Here is a 21,562-nt window from a genome sequence, read left to right on the forward strand (position 1 = left end):
GGTCTTATTCACATTCCAAAATAACAATTCCCTAACTATAAAATGCTTACTAACACACAAAGTATAATGCCTATATTATACTAAACAAGATTTCAGTGCAATACTTCAATTTATTTATTTTTTTAAAATGTGTTTATTCAAGAACAGCAGCTTTTATACGGAACATGAGTTATTATTATTATTATTATTATTATTATTATTATTATTATTATTACTATTATTACCCACAGGTCTCAGGGCGGTTCACATGATAAAATCAGAATATAAACCCACAAATGGTTTATGAATGTTCCTTGTCTTTGGGGAAGGTGCGACAAGCAAGCAGCTTTACTTTCTGCTAATTCATACTTTAAGATACATTAAAGTTTGGAAGATTTTCGGCATATGGCTCGGATCCCATTTTTGCAGGGTCAGAAACGAAAGGATCCACCAACACCTCAAGCAGGCCAAAATGAATATTTACAATCACTATAGAAACTGAATGATTGCTTGAGGACAAAAGTGTGTTGCTAATGTGTAAGAAAAGGCAATTTGGCTTCAAACTTGGTAGCTGATACAGAAACCCCACAGGACTCCTGTAGCTCCTTAAAACATAATTGCAAACACAATTAGCAGTGAGGTGCCTTATTCCCTTTCTCTCTATCACGCCATTTATTATAGCAGAGGTCTCCAACCTTTTTTGGGCCTCGGGGCCACATCTGGAGAACTGCCATAGACAACACAAATAACCCATTTTAACAACAAAAAACGCTGGTGATGCTCAGAACCACTATCACCCTGCCTCTGGACAGGTAAGAATGCACCAAAACAAATAAGAAGCACCAAAACAAATACACCAAACAAATACACCAAATACACCAAAACAAATAAGAAGCAGGCAACCTCCAAAGAACCCCCCAATGTCTTGCCTCTAGCCCAATAAAAGCCTCATTATTTTGAAATTACCAGGACAACACAAATGGGTGCAATTTGTTGTTGCAAATGGAATTAGTAAGCTCCCCACCCCACACACCACCTCTAAGCATGCAGCTTATTTTGAATCTTGGACATTGTGATGTTTCAGCTGGTAAGCCTTGGTTATTTTTTGATTAATGAGGCAGATAATCAAATTGTGCATTCCAATATTCAGATAACCCATGTTCTTGGGCTCCAGCTTCCATCAGCCCCAGTCAGCTGATGGGAGGGAAGATGAAGGCTCCCTCCCCCAGACTTTCTCCTTAACCATTTTTCATTACAAAAGCAAGCTTTCCTGTCACTCCACAGTAATGGCAGGAGGAAGCACACCCACTAACATTGACCCTGCTACATCCCTATTAAAAGGCCCAAGGGCCTCCCTTATACATGGAGTTGAATTTCAGATACTTTGATAGCAAGCCTGTGCAGCATACTTAAAAAAAGATCCTCCATAATGAAGCAATCAAAGGTTTGTTTTTAAGACCAAAATTCCAAAGCTAATCAAATTTAATAAAATATGCAATGAAATCATGCATCTGGTCATAATTGGGTGGTCGCAAACAGAAATGACAGAGTGCAAAACTAGATTCTGCAGCCACCATTTTCATTTTTGCCTGTAGCTGTGAAGGATTATACAGGCAGTCCTAAAAAAAATAATATCAAAACAAGCTGAAGGTCTTCTTGTCACTTCTGGCTGATAAATATTTACCAAGAAAGCTACTAGATCATTATCACTCTGGAGAATTCATCATAATATGTGGTTGCTTCAAAGCACAACAAAGCTACAAACTTGAAAAGGGTAAGATATACTGTTGTTTATTATTATGAGTTTACCTATAATATAACTTAATGGATTTTGCATGAAGCAGTGCTAAGATGTGGCTTTCCTAAGATGTGAGCTTGAAAGGCAAAAATGCTGCTTTATTATCAAACATCCTAAGGAGAATTATCAGTTGGTGCTTTGAAACCACAAGCATTAAAGAAGGGAAACTGAACAGCTGGAGGAAGGCCACTTTGTCAGATCTATACACAGTTCTTCCTCCCAGGATAACAACATCTAATTCAACTATAATGATAACTTTAGCACATACACACACACTGTAACAGCCATAGCTTCTCCATAACCATGGGAAATGTCTTATTTGATCAAGTGCTGATAATAAGTAATGTCTATCGTCTTACAAAACTACAATGCCCTGCTGAGAAGGATGACTGTAAAACTAGTTTAGGACTACAGTGTGTAGACACTTCACAGCATGCTACGGTATCTGTGGTAAAATACACATTGGACTTCTCTAAACATGCTGGTATGGTTTGTAATCTTCTACTCCCTTCTAGTGACTAAAGTTTTGTAAAAGATGCTGGATTCAATAAGGCTGGCACTGTTATGGGGGAAAAACTGCGCAATAAGGCTGGCACTGTTATGGGGAAAAAACCGTTGCGTCCCACGCAACGCAGCTGGTTAGTAAAACATGCAGCTACCTTTCTGGCAAACTGAATTTCAAAGTGGTAAAAGTGCTTCTTGTATTGGTATCAGCAACAGGCCAGTGTGAAGTATTGTACAAGTCCGGAATAGCTTTTAGCAGATTAATACAAAGGCTTCCGAGTTCCTCACTTGACTGCATTTACAAGCTGTAGGCTAACTGTCAATGGTGCCAAAGTACCGACAAAAAGCAACACTAATGCCTATCCATGGTAATTAACAAAAGTTAGTTGCACATAAATCCCACTGAAATCAATGGGTCAAATTAGTAGCAACAAACTTTAGTTCTATAAAGCATAACTAACTTAATCAGATTGAGTCCAGTGTCTGCTACAAAACCCTTCCAAACACCCTTCTGAGAGAGAGGCCATTATTGTGTTCTTTCCCATATTGCCAAATCTTTACAAATAATTCCTGGCCATTGCACTTTGACACAATAGTACCTGCTTTTTATTTTAGAAAGTGTATTTTTGCTTTCAAGGAAGAGAATACAGGAAAATGTGTGTAACAAAATATAGACACATTCAGGGTTCATATTAGTTCACGTATATCCATTTCGGAGTATTCACCAGAAGCTTTTGAGCTAACAAACTCCAAACATCACATTCAGGTTAACACGCAGCCCCCAGTTCTTTCAATTTTAAATCCACAGGGTATTCCAGAGAACTTGAATGCAAACCACTACTCAAAGATCTTACTTTTTTAAAATAACAGCAGAAACGTCTGCAGAAGAAAATGTTGCAACTGCAGATTGCTTGAGAGAACAGTGAAGTAAGAATACCTTGTGTATTATTCTGAACTAGACACCTGTCTTTGTAACAAAATGTTCAAATCCTACACCCAAGGAAAGTATCAGAAATTAAGGATAAGTGAAAGCTTATGAAGCAATTCACAAACAAAAAACATACACACCGTTCTGTATACAATTGCTACAATATACAAATATCCAGGTTTTTTCAATACTCCTAATTGCCCACATCACATGCAAGTGGAATTGGTGCTGATGCCAGATATCTAAAATCACTGATTAATCCAAGTCTCTTCAATTCATCACTTCCCAAATTTTGCATGTGCTTGCTTACTCCTGCCCTTCACCAGTCAATTATGAAATAGTTAAAAGTACAAATACTATAAAACCTATTAACACAAACCACAAAATAGCATAGTATAAGTACCGTATCTAATTAACTCACAGCAACTTAAAATAATTCAAAACAACAAAGTGGGTACCAGAAGAGCTTCTTTTAATAGGAATATGTGAATATTCAATATGCGAAGTACATCTTCATTCCACCAGGTTCTTATAATATTCCTAGAGCTGGGCTTTTAAGTAACTATTACATTGTCCTAATTTCAATGTATTTTAATTAGAGATCTCTTAAAAGTTTAAGAAATGTGTCATCCACATGAATACTGCTAATGCCCATAAAAGAACTAAATCAGTTGTATTATTAAAAATAATTAGTTTTTAATTTGCATGGTTCTTTTATTGCCTATAATTATTCTAAAACATGTTTTTAACCTTCTAATGAATCAATCACAACTGAACTGAAAAAAATATCAAGACAATGAACCACAATTTCACAAATTTGCACCTAGCTCCAAGCCCTGTATATTAGGGTCAAGCGGGTTTCAAAAAAATATTACCAACTTCCCAAGAACTACATTCCACAATGGTTGGTTTGGTTTACTGAAAGCCACAAATACATATCATGGTAGTTATTTTGCAACCACTCAAATGTATCTACTAAGGAAATCCCTTGCCTTTTTGTTTGTAAAGTCATCCACCAAAGTAATTCCATCTGCACAAAGAATTCCATCTGTGCAAAAAACCTTTCTTTCCCATCTCTCCCTGCATCCCACCCACCAGCTTCAGGGGTTGGGGGAACCCCAGAACTGTTTGGTGAGGCACAGGGAGAGGAAGTCTCATTGCACAGATGCAAGTTCTTCAGCTAACAGGATGGATTTATTGGATACAGCCTATTATTACAACAAGCAGGTAAAGTTCTATATTTGATAAAATGTATATAGTTCACTCTCAAAAACATGTCAGTCAAAAGTAACACTGGTGTCTATCAGAGGGAAGCCTACTGATTTCATCAGCAGTAATATAGCAGATGTAAACAATGGATATGTACATATCCCTGAAATTCAAAGCCGATAAACATATGTAAGACATGTGTATTTACAGATACTTCTTCATAAGCCACAAGCTAACTCAAAACTATTATTCACACTACTGGGAGAAAGAGTATTGAAACATATCCAATATGTACTATGCAGGACGAGTTTAATTAATCCAATTATACAGTGGTGCCTCGCAAGACGAAAAGAATCCGTTCCGCAATTCTCTTCGTCTAGCGGTTTTTTCGTCTTGCGAAGCAAGCCCATTGACAGCTTAGCGGATTAGCGCTATTAGCGGTCTAGCGGCTTTTAGCAATCAGCTGAGAAGCGGCTTATCAGCGGAACAGCTGATAAGCGGCTTAGCGCTTAGGGAAAGGGCAAAAAAAAAGCGGGGGGGAAACCGCGGGAACTCGCAAGATTTTTTCGTCTTGCGAAGCAACCCCATAGAGAAATTCGTTTAGCGAAGCGCCTCCAAAACAGAAAATCCTTTCGTCTAGCGGGTTTTCCGTCTTGCGAGGCGTTCGTCTTGCGGGGCACCACTGTATTTGCATAAGTACTTTCTATTCCTGAAAAAATAATTCAATAAATCTTGCACCACATAAGACAATGAATCAAACTCTACTTCTGTGTTCTTAAACTAATTTTAAACTGTCTATAGAGAACCCAACAACAACAAGAGGTCACAGTCACTGAACTTTAGAATGTTGAAGCTGGATTCAGACCCAGAAATTAGCTCCATGGGTTCAGAAGTGCTCAGCTGAAAGGAGCACTGGAAGCTGCTGAAGTCTGCTCCAGCTTGGATTAAAATTCAAACCGGAGAAAATTTCTCAGTTTGTGCCCTAGTTTAAATGGCTGCACCTGACAAAACTGCTGGGCAGCAAAACTCCTGGGCAGCAAAAGCCCATTATTTCAGTAGACCACCTTGCCACAAGAATCTCTTTTGACTAACTGGCATTTCAGTAATCCTATTTTAGTATTCCTTCCGAAGAAACAGAACAAATCCTGAAGATCATTAGGGAAGCACCATTGTGATTTTACTCAACTCCCACACTGGCATGTTATCCTGGTGGAAAAGCAGTGAAAGAACTATTTACATCGTTTAAAAAACTGTTCTGAATCCAAAGACCTAATTACCGTATTTTTCACTCTATAAGACGCACCAGACCATAAGACGCACCTAGTTTTTGGAGGAGGGAAACAAGAAAAAAAATATATTCTGAATCTCAGAAGCCAGAACAACAAGAGGGATCGCTGTGCAGTGAAAGCAGCAATCCCTCTTGCTGTTCTGGCTTCTGGGATAGCTGCGCAGCCTGCATTTGCTCCATAAGATGCACACACATTTCCCCTTATTTTTTAGGAGGGAAAAATAGAGCAAAAATTATAGAGCAAAAAATTTATAGAGCAAAAAATATAGAGCAAAAAATACGGTAATCAGAAGCAAGTTTCTATTTCTATAGGAACCATAATCACTGACAGAAGTAGTTGTATCCAGCAAAGGTCAGGGTGTCAAAAGATCAGACTAATTACCCAAAGTCTCTTCACTCCCATGCCGCAGAAAAAAAATTAAGAGTCCTCCACCTTGTCTTCTTCCTTGCAGCCTCCCCTTCCCATTTCATTTCCCCCACTTCAGATAACAACCTCATCCTAGTTACAGGCTCATTCTACTGCCATCGATGGGCAGCCTCCGCAGTGCTGTTAACCTAAGTATGCATGGCTGAGCTCTTCAATACATTAAGGTATGTCTCCCTTGAAATGCCTTGCAGAAAATTAATTTGAGAGTACAGCCATCTGGAATGGTTTTGCAAGAATGCCCTTTTGCTGCATATCTAGGTGTGCAAGAACCACCTGCAAGAAAAAGGATTCAAATTTGCAGCCCATAAGGTCATTGCCCTACTTGGAACATCTTGGCCAGGCAAAACACAGAAGGTTTAGAAAATCCTGTGGTGTTTGGAAAAAAAGGCAGAGTTTCCTTTCATTTGTATAGCAGCTTGGAGAACCAAAGGGTAGGCTGCTGGACCCATCTAATTCAGCATTGTGCTCTCACAGTAGCCAACCATACGAATGCGGGAAACCCAGCAAGCAAAATATGAGCACAAGAGCATTATTCCCTCCTGTGGTTTCAAGCAACTGGTATTCAGAAGCATTGCTGCTTCCAATTGTGAAGGTAAAGCATAGCCATCATGGTTAGACTTCTGTTTCTTGCCTTCTCCTTAAAGGTAAAGGTAAAGGACCCCTGACAGTTAAGTCCAGTCATGAACGACTCTGGGGTTGCGGCGCTCATCTCGCTTTACTGGCCAAGGAAGCTGGTGTTTGTCCGCAGACAGTTTTTCTGGGTCATGTGGCCAGCATGACTAAGCCGCTTCTGGTGAAACCATAGCAGCACACGGAAACGCCATTTACCTTCCCACCGGAGCGGCACCTATTTATCTACTTGCATTTGATGTGCTTTCAGACAGCTAGGTTGGCAGGAGCAGGGACCGAGCAACAGGAGCTCACCCCGTCGCGGGGATTCAAACTGCCGACCTTCTGATCGGCAAGCACTAGGCTCAGTGGTTTAGACCACAGTGCCACCTTCTCCTTAACAGAGTGCAAATAAAGAAAAATCTCTGCCCTGGTGCTCCCTCAAGCCCGCCACACAAGCCAGGGGACTTAGAAAAGCCCAGTGGTTGGCAGTGAGGACAAAAAGGCTTAGCTAGTAAGCCAGGTTGAGATTTGGGGACCTCTGTTAAAGCCCACTGACTTCAGCATTAAATATTCCCTGTAGATCATGAGGAACAGCACTACAGGATCCAGTTTACTTTGAACAAGTGAGCACTAGAGACTTATGGGGCTGGTTCAGATGTATTGTTAAACCATAAAAAAGAATTTGCTTTAAAATGATAGAAAGTGCTTTAGAAACAAATCTCATTTTGTTCAACTGCTATTTTAATCAAGACAGAAGTTGGTTCAATTTACTTTTCTATTTTCCATTTCTATAGTACCTTTCAAAAGACTACACAAAATATGTGATGTTGGGATTGTCTTACCTATATAGAATCGCAGAATTGTAGAGATGGAAGGAACCCTGAGGATCATCTAGTCCACCCCCCTGCAATGCAGGAATAGGCAGCTGTCCCATACGGGGATCAAACCTGCAACCTTAGCAGTATCGGCACCAAGCTTTAACCAACAGTCAATGCACCAGTTTTTGCGTGTTGACATAGCCTTTTCCAGTTTTCCTTCCAACAGCGGAGAAGAACTTGTTATTACTGTAAGTTTAAATAACTATTTAAACATGTAGACTAAAAGGACAAAATGAAGTGAATGAGCAGAAGCATTCAGCTTACAAAAGCGATTAAACTCACCAAGGACAGAAGCTTTGCTGGTGGAATGAATAGCGAAATGTGCAGATAAAAGATTAGTGTTAATGTCTGTCTATACAAGAACACTTACAGATAACCTCTGAAACAGAAAAATGTGCTATATAAACATGAGTCATCAATGGGATGAACAGGACACAAAAGCTGGTGCTCTTGAAGGATGTGAGTATTGTTTCCAGGGGACTAGAGGGAACAGCAGTATTCTTTGGAAAGACCTTGTGTGTACTTAGGCAACAGCTTTCACAAAATAGTTTGGCCAGCTCATGGGATCGCCAACACAATCCTGGAAGCAGGCATGTGCCTGCAGAGTTCCATCCATTACCACCTCACCCCACCCACCCACCCACCCACCCTGCCTGTACACAACACCCTTCACTGGCATTAGACAAAGCTTTTTGAGGGGTTTAACAGCTGGGAAGGAGTCAACATTTTCCTCCACAGCTGCACATTCAGCAATCACACTTGATGTACAATATTTCTTGGAATACCATCTTCATAAATTTTCTGTAGCATCTTAGACTGCTTCTCTTCCACTACCACTCTCAATGGCATTTTACAAAAAGTAGCAATTGATGAGATAACCGCCCCACATTTACCCTTGCAAAGACAAAAAATAAGGACTTGAGCCTCCTATCACCAAATTAGCGCCATATTTCTAAAGAGTGAACCATAATCAAAGGCACCAAAACAGATGCTCAGCAGATATTGCTGGTGAAATCCTTGGATAAACAGCTCAGAGCGGAAACAACCAAATATATAGGTTATGTGAGTGTAACATATGTAAGATTCAAGTATGAACTACTGGTAGTTATACAGTGAAGATAACTCTAACCTGCTCGGGGTTCTACAGTCCTGTTTGCCCCTTCATCCATAAAGACAAACCGTCCTCCTCCAAAGTCTTCTGTGTAGTCTGAGAGGTAAAGCAACGACGTGTAGTCAAAAGAGCCGTAGGTCACCTAGGAAATAAAACCATCAAATAAAAATATCCAGTCCCATAGGGGTTTCTCTGTGCAAGTTTGAGGATCTTGGGAGTTATCATCATCACCACTGATTTATTAATTGCCTTTTAACAACCAGGCAATTTACTCTTATTAAAAAGTGTTTAAATTGGGGGGGGGGGACCACACAAATAAATTTAAAACAAGACTAAAACGCTTGCAAAACAGACAAAAGTTCTTCTAGGGATATTATACTTAAACAACAACTTAAGGCGAAGAACATCTCAAACTGGTTTGTAATTGTATTTGTAAATAAATAAATATTTGTAGATATCTATTTCTTGAGAACCAATCTTGTCCAACTCTGTTGGACTGCATCTCTCAGAAGAAATGGATACGACTTTGAGCTCTCACACCCCTGTGGAGACATATCTAGAATCCTAGAACTGTGCAGCTATATAGCAGGGTCTCAGACTGTTATCTAGCCAAATCACTTACGCTATGTGGAATTTTCTGCATCATGCTGGCCCCATGTCAATACCTCAGCCAAACAGAACTAAAATAAACGCAACTAGGAAATGTACCTTCGTATAGCAGATATAGATCCAAAAGGTACCTAATTTTCACTTCCTTTTTCCAATATTTTAAATCAGAAAGTTTCATTTTGTGACATTTCTTTTACAAGTATTGGGATATCAGCAACACTCAATTCCCCTGGTCCCCACAAAGAATTTGTGCATTCCTGTCCTTTTACTACTTCATTTTTGCAACATTGCTTATTATTCTTTTGATCTGATAAACACTTTCCCCATTTGACAAGCATTTACTAACTGCAACAGAGTGGGCGAACTGTATTTACAATTACTGTTAAAGCAAGCTTGAAATCGTCCCAAGGAAGAAAATCCATTCATTGTGCCATCTGAAATGACGCCTTTCAAATCCCCTGCAACATTTTCCCTATAGGTCATGGTTGGCAACCTCTTATAAAATGCTGTATTATTCAATGTTATTGGAGCACTTTAAATGGAATTCTGAGCAAACAACAGAATGTTTCCCTTAGAAATTGATTTTTACTTCAGCATAGGTCACAGTTTCATATTTCAGATATGAGAGGACCTTTTGAACGTGGCTGATGCAATGTAAAATAATGTTTTGTTAATTTGCTAGAGCAGGCATAGGCAAACTCGGCCCTCCAGATGTTTTAGGACTACAACTCCCATCATCCCTAGCTAACAGGACCAGTGGTCAGGGATGATGGGAATTGTAGTCTCAAAACATCTGGAGGGCTGAGTTTGCCTATGCCTGTGCTAGAGCCTCACCCACAAAATAAACAAGAATTTTCATTCATGTCAGGATTTAGAATTCTATACCAAAACCCCCAATTCCCCGAGTCCTAACCCTAACCTTTAAAAACAAATACCAGGAAATATATTTAGCGTTGCCAAGATACCACCACACAATTCTGGGAGGGAAACACAGAAGAAATAAGTTCCTCAGGTGAAAATCAAGGGAGATTTGAAAGGCTAACTTGAAAATTCATGGGGGGGGGTGGATTCCATAAACCAGCATATGCTTTTTGGGATTACTCTGCTATGTTATTTATTTGGTGGAGCAAAGGGACAGACAGCGTGGGGAGGAAAAACAGGAAAAGTGGGAGACACATTTTCTATCTGTCTAGGGCTCCAACAGATGGAAAAGTGACTCAACAAAATATTTTGAAGGAAAAGGACATTCCGGAAACGTGGAAAGAAGCCTTTATTACATTTATTTCCAAGCAAGATTCCGATTTAACACTAGTTAAGAATTACAAGCCGATTTCATTGTTGAATACTGATTATAAAATCTTTACGGGAATATTAGCAAAAAGATTGAAAAAGATATTGCAAGAATTTATTCATGAAGATCAAGCAGGTTTTCTTCCTGGCAGACAGATGAAAGATAATGTGAGAAATATAATTAATACTTTGGAATATCTGACTGCTAGGAATGAGAAGCAAGCTATATTGATGTTTGTAGATGCAGAAAAGGCCTTTGATAACATATCTTGGGAATTTATGTTAAAGAATTTAGAATATATGGAGGTAGGAAAAGATTTTTATAATGGAATAAGAGCGATTTATACAGAACAGAGAGCAAAACTGATAGTGAACAATGTAATTACGGAAGAAGTGAAGATATTGAAAGGTACAAGACAGGGATGTCCTCTTTCTCCACTACTATTTATAATGGTCCTGGAAGTCCTTCTGAGTTCAATTAGACAAAATGAATTAATAAAAGGGGTGACAGTAGGTCAGAATGAATATAAAGTTAAAGCCTTTGCTGATGATCTGGTAATAACGATAGAAGATCCATTAAAAAGTTTAAATGAAGTGCTGGAGGAGATTGATCAATTTGGTAAGGTGGCTGGGTTTATATTAAATAAGAAAAAAACTAAAGCAATTGTAAAAAATGTGGACCATAATGTAAAAGAAATAATGCAACAAGAAACAGGAATTGAAGTGGCAAAGAAGGTAAAATACTTGGGAATATGGTTGACTTCAAAAAATATTGATTTATTCCAAAATAATTATATACCGGTGTGGAATGGAATTAAAAATGATCTGGAGCTATGGGGAAGGATGAAACTCTCTTTTTGGGGTAGAATCTCAACGATCAAGATGAGTGTACTCCCAAATATGTTATTCTTATTTCAAATTATTCCTATAATCAAAGGGACTATGATTTTTAAAGAGTGGAAGAGTAATTTCAAGATATATCTGGCAGGGTAAAAAGCCAAGAATACAATTTAAGTTATTAACAGATGCGAAGGAAAGAGGAGGCTTTGCCCTGCCAGACTTGAAATTATATTATGAAGCATCTTGTCTCTGTTGGTTGAAGGCATGGATAAAATTAAAAAATAACAAATTGTTAGATCTAGAAGGATTTGATAACAGATTTGGATGGCACTCGTATTTATGGCTGGAGAAGAAGAAAAGTCATAAGGGTTTTGAGAATCATATCTTCCGGAGATCTTTAATTGAAATATGGGATAGGTATAAAAATGTATTAGAACCTAAAGTCCCACACTGGTTGTCTCCATTAGAGGTTATGAGTGTAAAGAAAATTAATATGAGAGAGAATTGGATCACATAATTAATAATAATTAATTAATTATTATGTAAAGAAAAAGAAGGATCATTTTATCATATGTGGTGGGAGTGTAAGAAAGTGAAGGGTTTCTGGGAAATGATATATAATGAGTTGAAGAAGATGTTGAAATATACATTTGTAAAGAAACCAGAAGCCTTTCTGTTAGGAATAACAGGAAGAGGGATAAATAGAAGTGATTATAAACTTTTCCAATACGCAGTAACAGCAGCAAGAATGGCCCAAAAATGGAAACAGGAGGAACTACAGACTCTTGAAGAATGGAGGATGAAACTCATAGACTATGCAGAACTGGATAAACTAACCGGGAAGATAAGATATCAACGGGACCACAAGTTCATCAAGGATTGGGGAAAATTTGCAGAATATCTGAAAAGTATATGTGACGAACAAATAACGCTAGTGGGATTTAAAGAGGCTTTGTGAAAGTGAGAGGAGTATTGTCAAACAGAAATAGGACAGTAAGGGTAATTTAAAAATGCAATATTAAATTTAGAAAATGTGTAAAAATGGAAAAATATGGGTGATTGGCAGAGAAGCTGATGGAAGTCCAAAAAGTCAAAATTTGTGAAAATTATTTGATAAGGCAAATTTGTATAATGGAAAATTTAATAAAAACTATTTTTAAAAAAGGAAAGGTGACTCAACAACACGCAGTGACTGCATCATTCAAAAGAAAAACAGAGATACGCCAGTCACTAAATTTCTGCTGCTAGACTGTCTAACACAACTATTGTGCTAAAAAAAGCAGGAATGGGGAACTCTTGGCTCCCCAAAGGTTGTTTGGCTCCAACACACATCAGTCCCAGCTAATGTGGCCAACCGTCAAGGATTATGGAAGTCATTGTCCAAAAAGCATCTGGAAAGCCAAAGGTTCACCATCACTGTGTTAAAGTGATGCACCCTGATTAATTTTTCACAACATGAAAAAAAAAATTCAGGAGAGAAAATCCAGTACCTGTAGAAACAGTTAACTTTTCTAAGGATTTAACACTGCTTAGAAAGATACTTTCACACAGTTGTAAAATATAAACCCAATAAAATCACTTTAAAGACAAGGAAGTTTATAAACACTGGTGTTATTCAAAGGAGGAGCAACATTTTGCAAATACTAAATCGGGGTGCATGTTCTGTACACAAACATACATGCCTAAGTTTCAAGATTTCTTGTAGCTGTAATTTATTTTCCTGGAAGTTCTTACATAAGTACAAAACAGTTCGACTGTTGGCCTGTTATCTTTCAGTTTCTGTTTTGGCCCTTTTGCTTGCTTGTTTTTACAGCTACAGCCACAGACGACCAAGTATGGTAAGCCTTAACTGCTCATGTATTACACAAATTTACAGTCCCCACTATACAGAAACATAAAAAGCTAAAAAGGGGTTTTTCCCCCAATCTTACTGCTAATGGAGGACAAAGAGTTACAAATGTTGAAATCCATGTGATACAGCAATCTGAGTTTATCTAGTAGATTCTATTCTGGAAGGATTATGAAAATCCAGCAAAATGTATGAAACAAACCAGACAAGCAAGACCAATGTGGGCAGGAAGAATATATGATTTGGACAAGGAACACTTGGGTTCAAATCTCTGCTAAAGAATTAATTTGCTAAGTTTATCAACTGGAAAATGGAATTAACAATTTAGCAATTTAGATCCTATACACATTTACTCAGGAGTTAAACTCAGTGAGACTTATTTCTATGTAAACATACTTGGAACTGAAGTATTAATCACAATAACTTGCTGTAGTAATGCAGTAATTACTGTTCTAGTGTCTACATTTACTAAGACAATAGCACACTATAATTAAAGAACAGATATGAAGGGTTATTGGAGTAGAAGGGGAAAAACCCACTTACCTTATCAATATGTGGGTGCCAGTATTCATCATGAGCTGTCTTGGCTTCTGAGTTGTTTATTCTAGAGAAGAAGGTTGGCTTCGTCAAATACATGGAAGAGGAGCTGATACCAAAAGTGAGAGCTATTTTTTGTTGGATTCTCTGCCTCACATCACTGCAAAGGAGAAAACAGCATCTTAAGTGACTGGGAGGCTGTACAATGGCATAGGACTCAACAGTATTTTCTTTCTATAATAATGCTTAAGCATTTATACAGCGTTTTCAAAATGCTTCACGTAAATATTTTCAGGAATCCTTAAAAAAAACCACAACTCTGTGTGATGCAGTCCACTAATATTATGTATTGCAAATGGTGAGCTGAGAGTGTGTGGCCTGCACAAAATCACCTAGTGAGTCCTCAGCAGAGGCAAGATCAGAATCGGACTTTCTGATTAGTACTCAGCCATCAAACAACATTATTGTCTATACTGACATGAGGACTCCTGAGAAAAGTGAAGCTGGGTCCTGCAACAAAATATCTGACTAGGTTGCCCCAGCCACTCTGGGCAGCTTCCAGCGCATACAAAAACATAATAAAACATTAAACATTAAAAACTTCCCTATACACGGCTGCCTTCAGATGTCTTCTAAAGGTTGTATATTTACTGATCTCCCTGACTTCTGATGGGAGGGCACTCCACAGGGATTGCTGACCTGCTCTCAGCTATGCTACAGAACCACCACTCTATGGCCAAACAGTGATACTACAAATTCCAGCCCACCCAGCATCAGGTGACGCAAGGAACCAAGAGGCTCCCATCTGGCCCTAACAAAGCAGCAGACTCTGGTTGAGATCCTCTGACTGAGCAACTCATCACTCAGAAACAGACTAAACTGCTTTTCTAGCTGCACTGTCACTTGCTCAGCCACCTTTGGAAATATTCTCTGGCCTTCCTGACCTGATTGCACATGTGGCAGTTCATCTGCGTGCCTACATTAAATCACTCTGCACTGGATAAGCTAGTAGAAGAGTTTCATTCAAAATAGGTAGAGAAGTTGCTCTACATTAAAGAGCTCAGGTTGCAAAAAGAATACCTCTTCCTAATGCCTGCATAGATAGATAGATAGATAGATAGATAGATAGATAGATAGATAGATAGATAATACTTTATTCGGCTATAAGCTCACAAGGTAAAACAAATCAATAGATAAAATAGCATTTTACAATCTAAAATATCAACTAAAATATTTCAACGCATAATCTCCATCACACTACTTACAATCTCTAGATGTACCGTATTATGGCCTTGAAGATAAAGATGGTGACTTCCTAATGCCTATTACTGGGATAACATTAGATTCAGCAGATCAAAGGAAAGAAGAATATACTGCCTTTTAATAGACTTAAGCCCAGCAAGGCTCTGTACCTGGTTATCTGGCAAGCTGTCTCTTTACTGGAAAAAAGATAAGCAAAAATGCTGCTTCTGACTGTCCTAAATTTCCATCAGTGAGAAATTTAGAAGCAAATAGCCAGTGCAGTAGACCCACATATTTGCACATGCGCAGCTTGCTATACCTGCTGTACAGGTACCCTGATGTGATGACCTTCAGAAAAGTGCAAGGCTCATCTTATTGAGCTGGTTTATGCTGGTACTACTTAGCTTGCATATTTTTTCGAAGCAAGACAGAAAGACTTCCTGAAGATATTTTCGGCCAGCATACCTGGTGGGAATAACAGGACCTAGCAGGAAATATGGCCAGCTTCCAAGCTGCACATGAGTTATTATAGTAATACGGTTTCCATCTGTCACCAAAATGCCACTTTCCTATTTCTTAGGTCTACCAGCCAAGGAAAATGGAAGTTCATTCAGAAGGAAAGCTATTTTTACCCAAGCAAATCAGTTTTTTAAAGTCTCAGGCATTTTATTTCAATAAGTGTTGCAGCTCATTTTGAAATCTTGCTCGGTGACGACAGCTTCTGTGTGCACTGTCTGTCTCTGAAAAATCAATCCAGCCATTCAGGTAGACAACAAGCCTCTTTTGCTGCTGTTCCCTTGAGCTATCATTCTGCAGACCAATCCACCGGCTGTATTGTATTGAGAACTCCTTTTTAGAATTTATCCTGCGCTCTATGCAATACTTCTCATTATATCTATAATGAAATGGCACTCCTTAATGCAAACCATTTTCATTTGATATGATGAAAATGTATTTTAATATCAACCCATGATTTTGATGTTATGATTTTTCCAGCTATTCAAAGTATAAACCTTTTATTGCATCAGATATACTAAAATGTAGCTTTTGATAATGTAAAAAAAAAAACCAAACCATGCGCTGCAAGCAAAGGGTGGTATTCAACAACATTTCAAGTAGTCTCATTGAAATTAAGGTATCTAATAGCATTGTCTTCATTTATTTCAATGGATCTACTCTGAATAAAACTTAGCTGAGTAACGCCCTAAATAATTACACTGAATTCATTAAAGTGGTTGATTTTAAACCAAAAGCATCCCTCCTCCTTACTATGTGAAGCAGCACAATACTATAACCAGTGCAAGCATTACCCACCTTGAGCATAACACAAGAGAGAAGTCAAACTATATTTCATCACCACAAGCAGCTGCTGTTTTAACAGAGTTTAAAATACACATTCACTAGTTCGGAATGTCAGCACTACTTTGCTGCCAGAAAATGCCTGGAATGCTCAGCAGTGCTGCTTCTTAATGAGCCCTCAACAAGGTGTTATTTTTGTGAGTTTGTTTTTTTAAGTCCTTCATAGCTTAACACAAGTAAGTCATGATGAAGAGTGTGTTTAGCATAAACCTTAAGGTATGCAAGACACTGGGAGAAAAGTGTTGCCATTGGGAAAAGAAGATTCAGCAGAGAAAGCCTGCAGGTTTTCTCTGGCAGACAAACATTTTCTCTGCTACAGAGTCTAGATCAGGCATAGGCAAACTCGGCCCTCCAGATGTTTTAGGACTACAACCCCCATCATCCCTAGCTAACAGGACCAGTGGTCAGGGATGATGGGAGTTGTAGTCCCAAAACATCTGGAGGGCTGAGTTTGCCTATGCCTGGTCTAGATTCAATAATGGTAGTTTTGTTTCTGTTAAATATCACACCACCACCACAAAATACACAAGTCCCATGAAACACAAAGGCAGAGGTCCAAGCTGGATAACTAGAATGAGCAGAGACAGTGGCTGTCTACAGTAAACAGGAAGGGCTGGTGAAGATAGGTTTCTGGCTTTCTGCTAACCACAGCAATTTAACTGGGAACTAGTCTAGGAAACCTCTGCTCTGTCATCTGCCCTCACCCCCCCCCCCCGGAGTAAAACTTTTTTTTTTAATGAATATTTATTAGGATTTTCAATAACAAAACAAAAACAAAAGTAAACAAAAAAAATGACAAAAATACAAAACTTAAAAACAATTAAAAACACATAGAATTTCAATTGCTTATTTCCCTTTAACTTGTTTCTCAGACCTCCTCACACCTCCCCTTCTTGTATTCCAATTTAAATTATTAGCTCAGCAAATCCTTATTACTTATTTCTCAACTTTACTTAATAATTTATTTTAACATGTTATTATTTTACTTTTTCTCTTTCTTCCATTTCCTTAATTTATTTTTGCAAACCTTATCTTCATTTAATTTAGACCATTTTAGAGACCAGTTTTAACTTGTCCAAACTTAAACATCAATACTTATACATCAGTACTCATTCTTAAGCATTTTTCCTAATGTCGACCAAACTTCCCTTCCACGACTTTCCCAATTTTCATACCAATAGCAAAACAATATAAAAACAGAACGAATTATAATTGTATACCCTTTGGATTCCCAAATTCCACCCACCCCTTTCCCGGTTTCAGTCCCCAGCAAGTGTCCATCAGTCTCAATATAGTATTAGCCTGGAGATCTCACATCCGAGGCTCTTAAATCTCTCTCAGTTCCTCTCTGCCAGTCTTTTTGATAGTCCTTAATGTTAAACCCCAAATCTCGAAGAGGCTCCGGCCCAACAGGATCTATGTTTCTTCCAGCCAGACCTCCATACTTAAAAATAAAGCCTATGGGGTATTCCAAATCTTGTTTCATACTCCTTTCAAGTCCAAATGTCCCCAAAGCTCCAACTTCCGCCTTAATCAAATTTGTAATCCTTCGGTCTTCAGATCTCCACATAAGGAGATCTCTCAATTTTCCAGTCTCCAATTCAGGCCAGGCTTTCCACATCAAGTTTTTATTTTGCTTTGTTGCCATCATGTCAGCCTCAAATTACAGCTCTCCTTTAACATCTGCAAAATTACAGCTCCTCCTTCCTTTTCTTCAGGGGCAACATATGTTTCCTTCTCCATATTTTCAAAGCTCTTAGGTTTCTCTATTTGTCCAATTGAATAGGCTTCCTGTTTCAAATCCTTGTAACTTTCCCAAGAGAACAAATACTCTGTCCAATTCCGCCTGGATTTTCCCTCCTCCAGCCATTCTTGTAATGTCCCTAAACCCCCTCTAGGGGGATTTTGTTTCTTTAATGTTCCTTTCAGCTCAAATCCAAAAATCAAGTTAGTTTGTATCAGCCCTTCCTTATTTTCAACAAATTGTAACAAATATAACCAGCAGAATCAACAGCAACAAAGTTCTCTTTTTCCCTCTTGACAGCTAACTTGACAGCTGTCAAACTCTTCAGTATTTCATCAACAGGCTCTCTTGCGGAACTCTCCCGGGTCCGGGGGGGTGACACTTCAGCTCCCAAAATTAGTTCTTTATCCTCCAGTAAGATTTCTTGTAAAGTCAAACCGTGAAGTTAAAATCTTTTACAAAAAAAAAAGAAAAGATTCTCTCGACCTTAGTTAGCAGGTCCTTTGCTTTGAATTATTTACAAAGGGGGGGGCGGACTTCCTTTTTAAACCTTCCCCGCTCGTTCCTAATTCATCAAAAATTTCTTTTAAATTCCAATTTCCATACTACTCACGGGTTGTTGCTTTAGAGTCCAATTTTTCAAAGAAAAAAGTCAGCGCTCTCCGACAATGGCTTGCGGCTTCACTCCGCAGAAGAAGCAGTCTACTCTCAGCACCGCGCCGCACCCCGTCCCCGTTCCGGAGCCTTTAAAAAGGCTCCTTCGCAGATCAGGGGGGCGCAAATGGTGCCCGCCGAGTCACCACGCTCACAGGCTTCTGCGCCTGTGATTTTTAAGGGTCCCCGCGTCGCCGCCGCGGCAAGACCCGATCCTGCGGAGCCGATTCCCTCCGGAGCTCGGAGGGAATCCACCATTAGTCAATGGCGCTAACCCGGAAGTCTCCCCCCCCCCGGAGTAAAACTGCCACTCTCCCACCTCAGTATGAAAGACCATGAATAGTGCTGACCCTCACTCCTGATTTTTTATTCTAAATTCTTAAATACATTGGACAAATCCACAATAAATTCTCTCGACCTTAGTTAGCAGGTCCTTTGCTTTGAATTATTTACAAAGGGGGGGGCGGACTTCCTTTTTAAACCTTCCCCGCTCGTTCCTAATTCATCATAAATTTCTTTTAAATTCCAATTTCCATACTACTCACGGGTTGTTGCTTTAGAGTCCAATTTTTCAAAGAAAAAAGTCAGCGCTCTCCGACAATGGCTTGCGGCTTCACTCCGCAGAAGAAGCAGTCTACTCTCAGCACCGCGCCGCACCCCGTCCCTGTTCCGGAGCCTTTAAAAAGGCTCCTTCGCAGATCGGGGGGGCGCAAATGGTGCCCACCGAGTCACCACGCTCACAGGCTTCTGCGCCTGTGATTTTTAAGGGTCCCCGCGTCGCCGCTGCGGCAAGACCCGATCCTGCGGAGCCGATTCCCTCCGCAGGACCCGAGGACCCGCAAGACCCGATCCTGCGGAGCTCGGAGGGAATCCGCCATTAGTCGATGGCGCTAACCCGGAAGTCTCTCCCCCCCCCCGGAGTAAAACTGCCACTCTCCCACCTCAGTATGAAAGACCATGAATAGTGCTGACCCTCACTCCTGATTTTTTATTCTAAATTCTTAAATCCATTGGACAAATCCACAATAAATTTAACATTGCTAGCTTCTTCTTTTTAATGGCACCCTGTAGATGTCAAGAGTGGTTGAATTGTCTCCGTCCTTTGTCAATGAACAGAGCTAATATGATAGGGTAGAGAAGTACAGATACCGTTGTACAATGCAGAAGGCATTCCAGTGAGCTCACATTTAGAATAAAACATCCTATTTTGGTCACATATGCCTGAGAAGGGTTAATGCATGTAGAACTAAGAACTAGACTGCTGAAAGGAGTAGAACAATTTTTCTTGCAAGCAGAGTTCTTAAGAAAGTTGGGGCCTTTCCACTTGTTTTAGAAGTGGTACCACAAATGAGGGAGGCAGGAGAAAGGCAGCTACGAGTAAAATATGACAATATATTAACATGATTTTGGTTAGGAAATAGAAGAAAGTGCCTAAATCTTAGAGATGTGATCTGGATTGCATAGTTCCAGTTACAGATAGGTAGCCGTGTTGGTCTGCCATAGTCAAAACAAAATAAAAAAAATTCTTCCAGTAGCACCTTAAAGACCAACTAAGTTAGTTCTTGGTATGAGCTTTCGTGTGCATGCACACTTCTTCAGATACGCTCATACCAAGAACTAACTTAGTTGGTCTTTAAGGTGCTACTGGAAGAAATTTTTTTATTTTGGATTGCATAGGTTAATGGGAGTTTAACCTTTGATTTAATAAAGGCTGAGCTACCAATTTCTATGAAATGCAGCCAGTGCCACATGCCTCTTTTTCCTACACTATTGAAGGGTATGTTTGACTGTTAAGCAGTCTTCTTAGCCATCTAACAAGCAATATATCTCATCAGCAGTTCAAGTATCATGCTGCATTTAGACACACCTCTTCTAAGAGACACATTACAAATTGTTCTCATCCACACAATTAAAGTTGTACAGTGGTACCTCTGGTTACGAACTTAATTCGTTCTCAAGGTCCGTTCTTAACCTGAAATCGTTCTTTACCTGAGGTACCACTTTAGCTAATGGGGCCTTCCGCTGCTGCTATGCTAACGGCACACAATTTCTGTTCTCATCCTGAGGTAAAGTTCTTAATCCAAGGTACTACTTCCGGGCTAGCAGAGTCTGTAACCCGAAGTGTTTGTAACCTGAGGTGTTTGTAACCCGAGGAACCACTGTATTTGACAGCAGTTTGGAAGAAAATAAATACCCTTAATGGTGTTTTCTTTTCTTACCGATATAAATGAAAATCTTCTTCCGTAAAGGTATCATGGACTTTATCACTGAAGTATCTGTGGAGGAAGACAATTCAAAGACTGAAATAAATAATACAAAGTGCAAGTTAAATCCCTGCAGCAGCTGGTGCTTAACTTTTCTTTGCAAATTAATTTACTCAAACCAACTTTATCCCAAGCAGTTATTAAAGATTAGTAAACAAGAAGCACTCTGATGACTTAAAGGATGCTATGGTGATAGGAAAACTATTAATTCTGCAGGAAAACTGATCACCACTTGAGGGCACAAATTATTTTGCTTTCTGCATTACATTACAAATCTAAACTGTGGTGGGAGAAACTCTTACATCCAGCATCTACTGAGACAGCAAATATTTATATCTCTCCTACAGGCCCAGCTTAACACCACTTGCTAACAACACTTAGTATCACAGCTTTTTGCAAAGGCCAGCAAACTGCTGAAGAATCCATTAATTAACCTGCAG

The 21,562-nt window shown here is 39.2% G+C and overlaps 1 protein-coding gene across 2 annotated transcripts in view; it reads right to left on the reverse strand.

Moving 5' to 3' along the window:
• Positions 1–21,562, reverse strand: part of OGFOD3 (2-oxoglutarate and iron dependent oxygenase domain containing 3) — a 47,170-nt gene that overhangs the window by 2,730 nt on the left and 22,878 nt on the right. For both annotated transcript variants that reach the window (XM_081850899.1, XM_081850898.1), the window contains exons 6-8: positions 21,078–21,134; positions 13,866–14,019; positions 8,753–8,876 (exon numbers count right to left, since the gene is read on the reverse strand). In XM_081850899.1, coding sequence (XP_081707025.1) covers positions 8,753–8,876; positions 13,866–14,019; positions 21,078–21,134 — 335 coding nt within the window. The remainder of the gene's footprint in view (positions 1–8,752; positions 8,877–13,865; positions 14,020–21,077; positions 21,135–21,562) is intronic.

The sequence above is a fragment of the Podarcis erhardii genome (genome assembly GCF_964252035.2).
Source record: "Podarcis erhardii genome assembly, chromosome: 2".
NCBI lineage: Eukaryota > Metazoa > Chordata > Lepidosauria > Squamata > Lacertidae > Podarcis > Podarcis erhardii.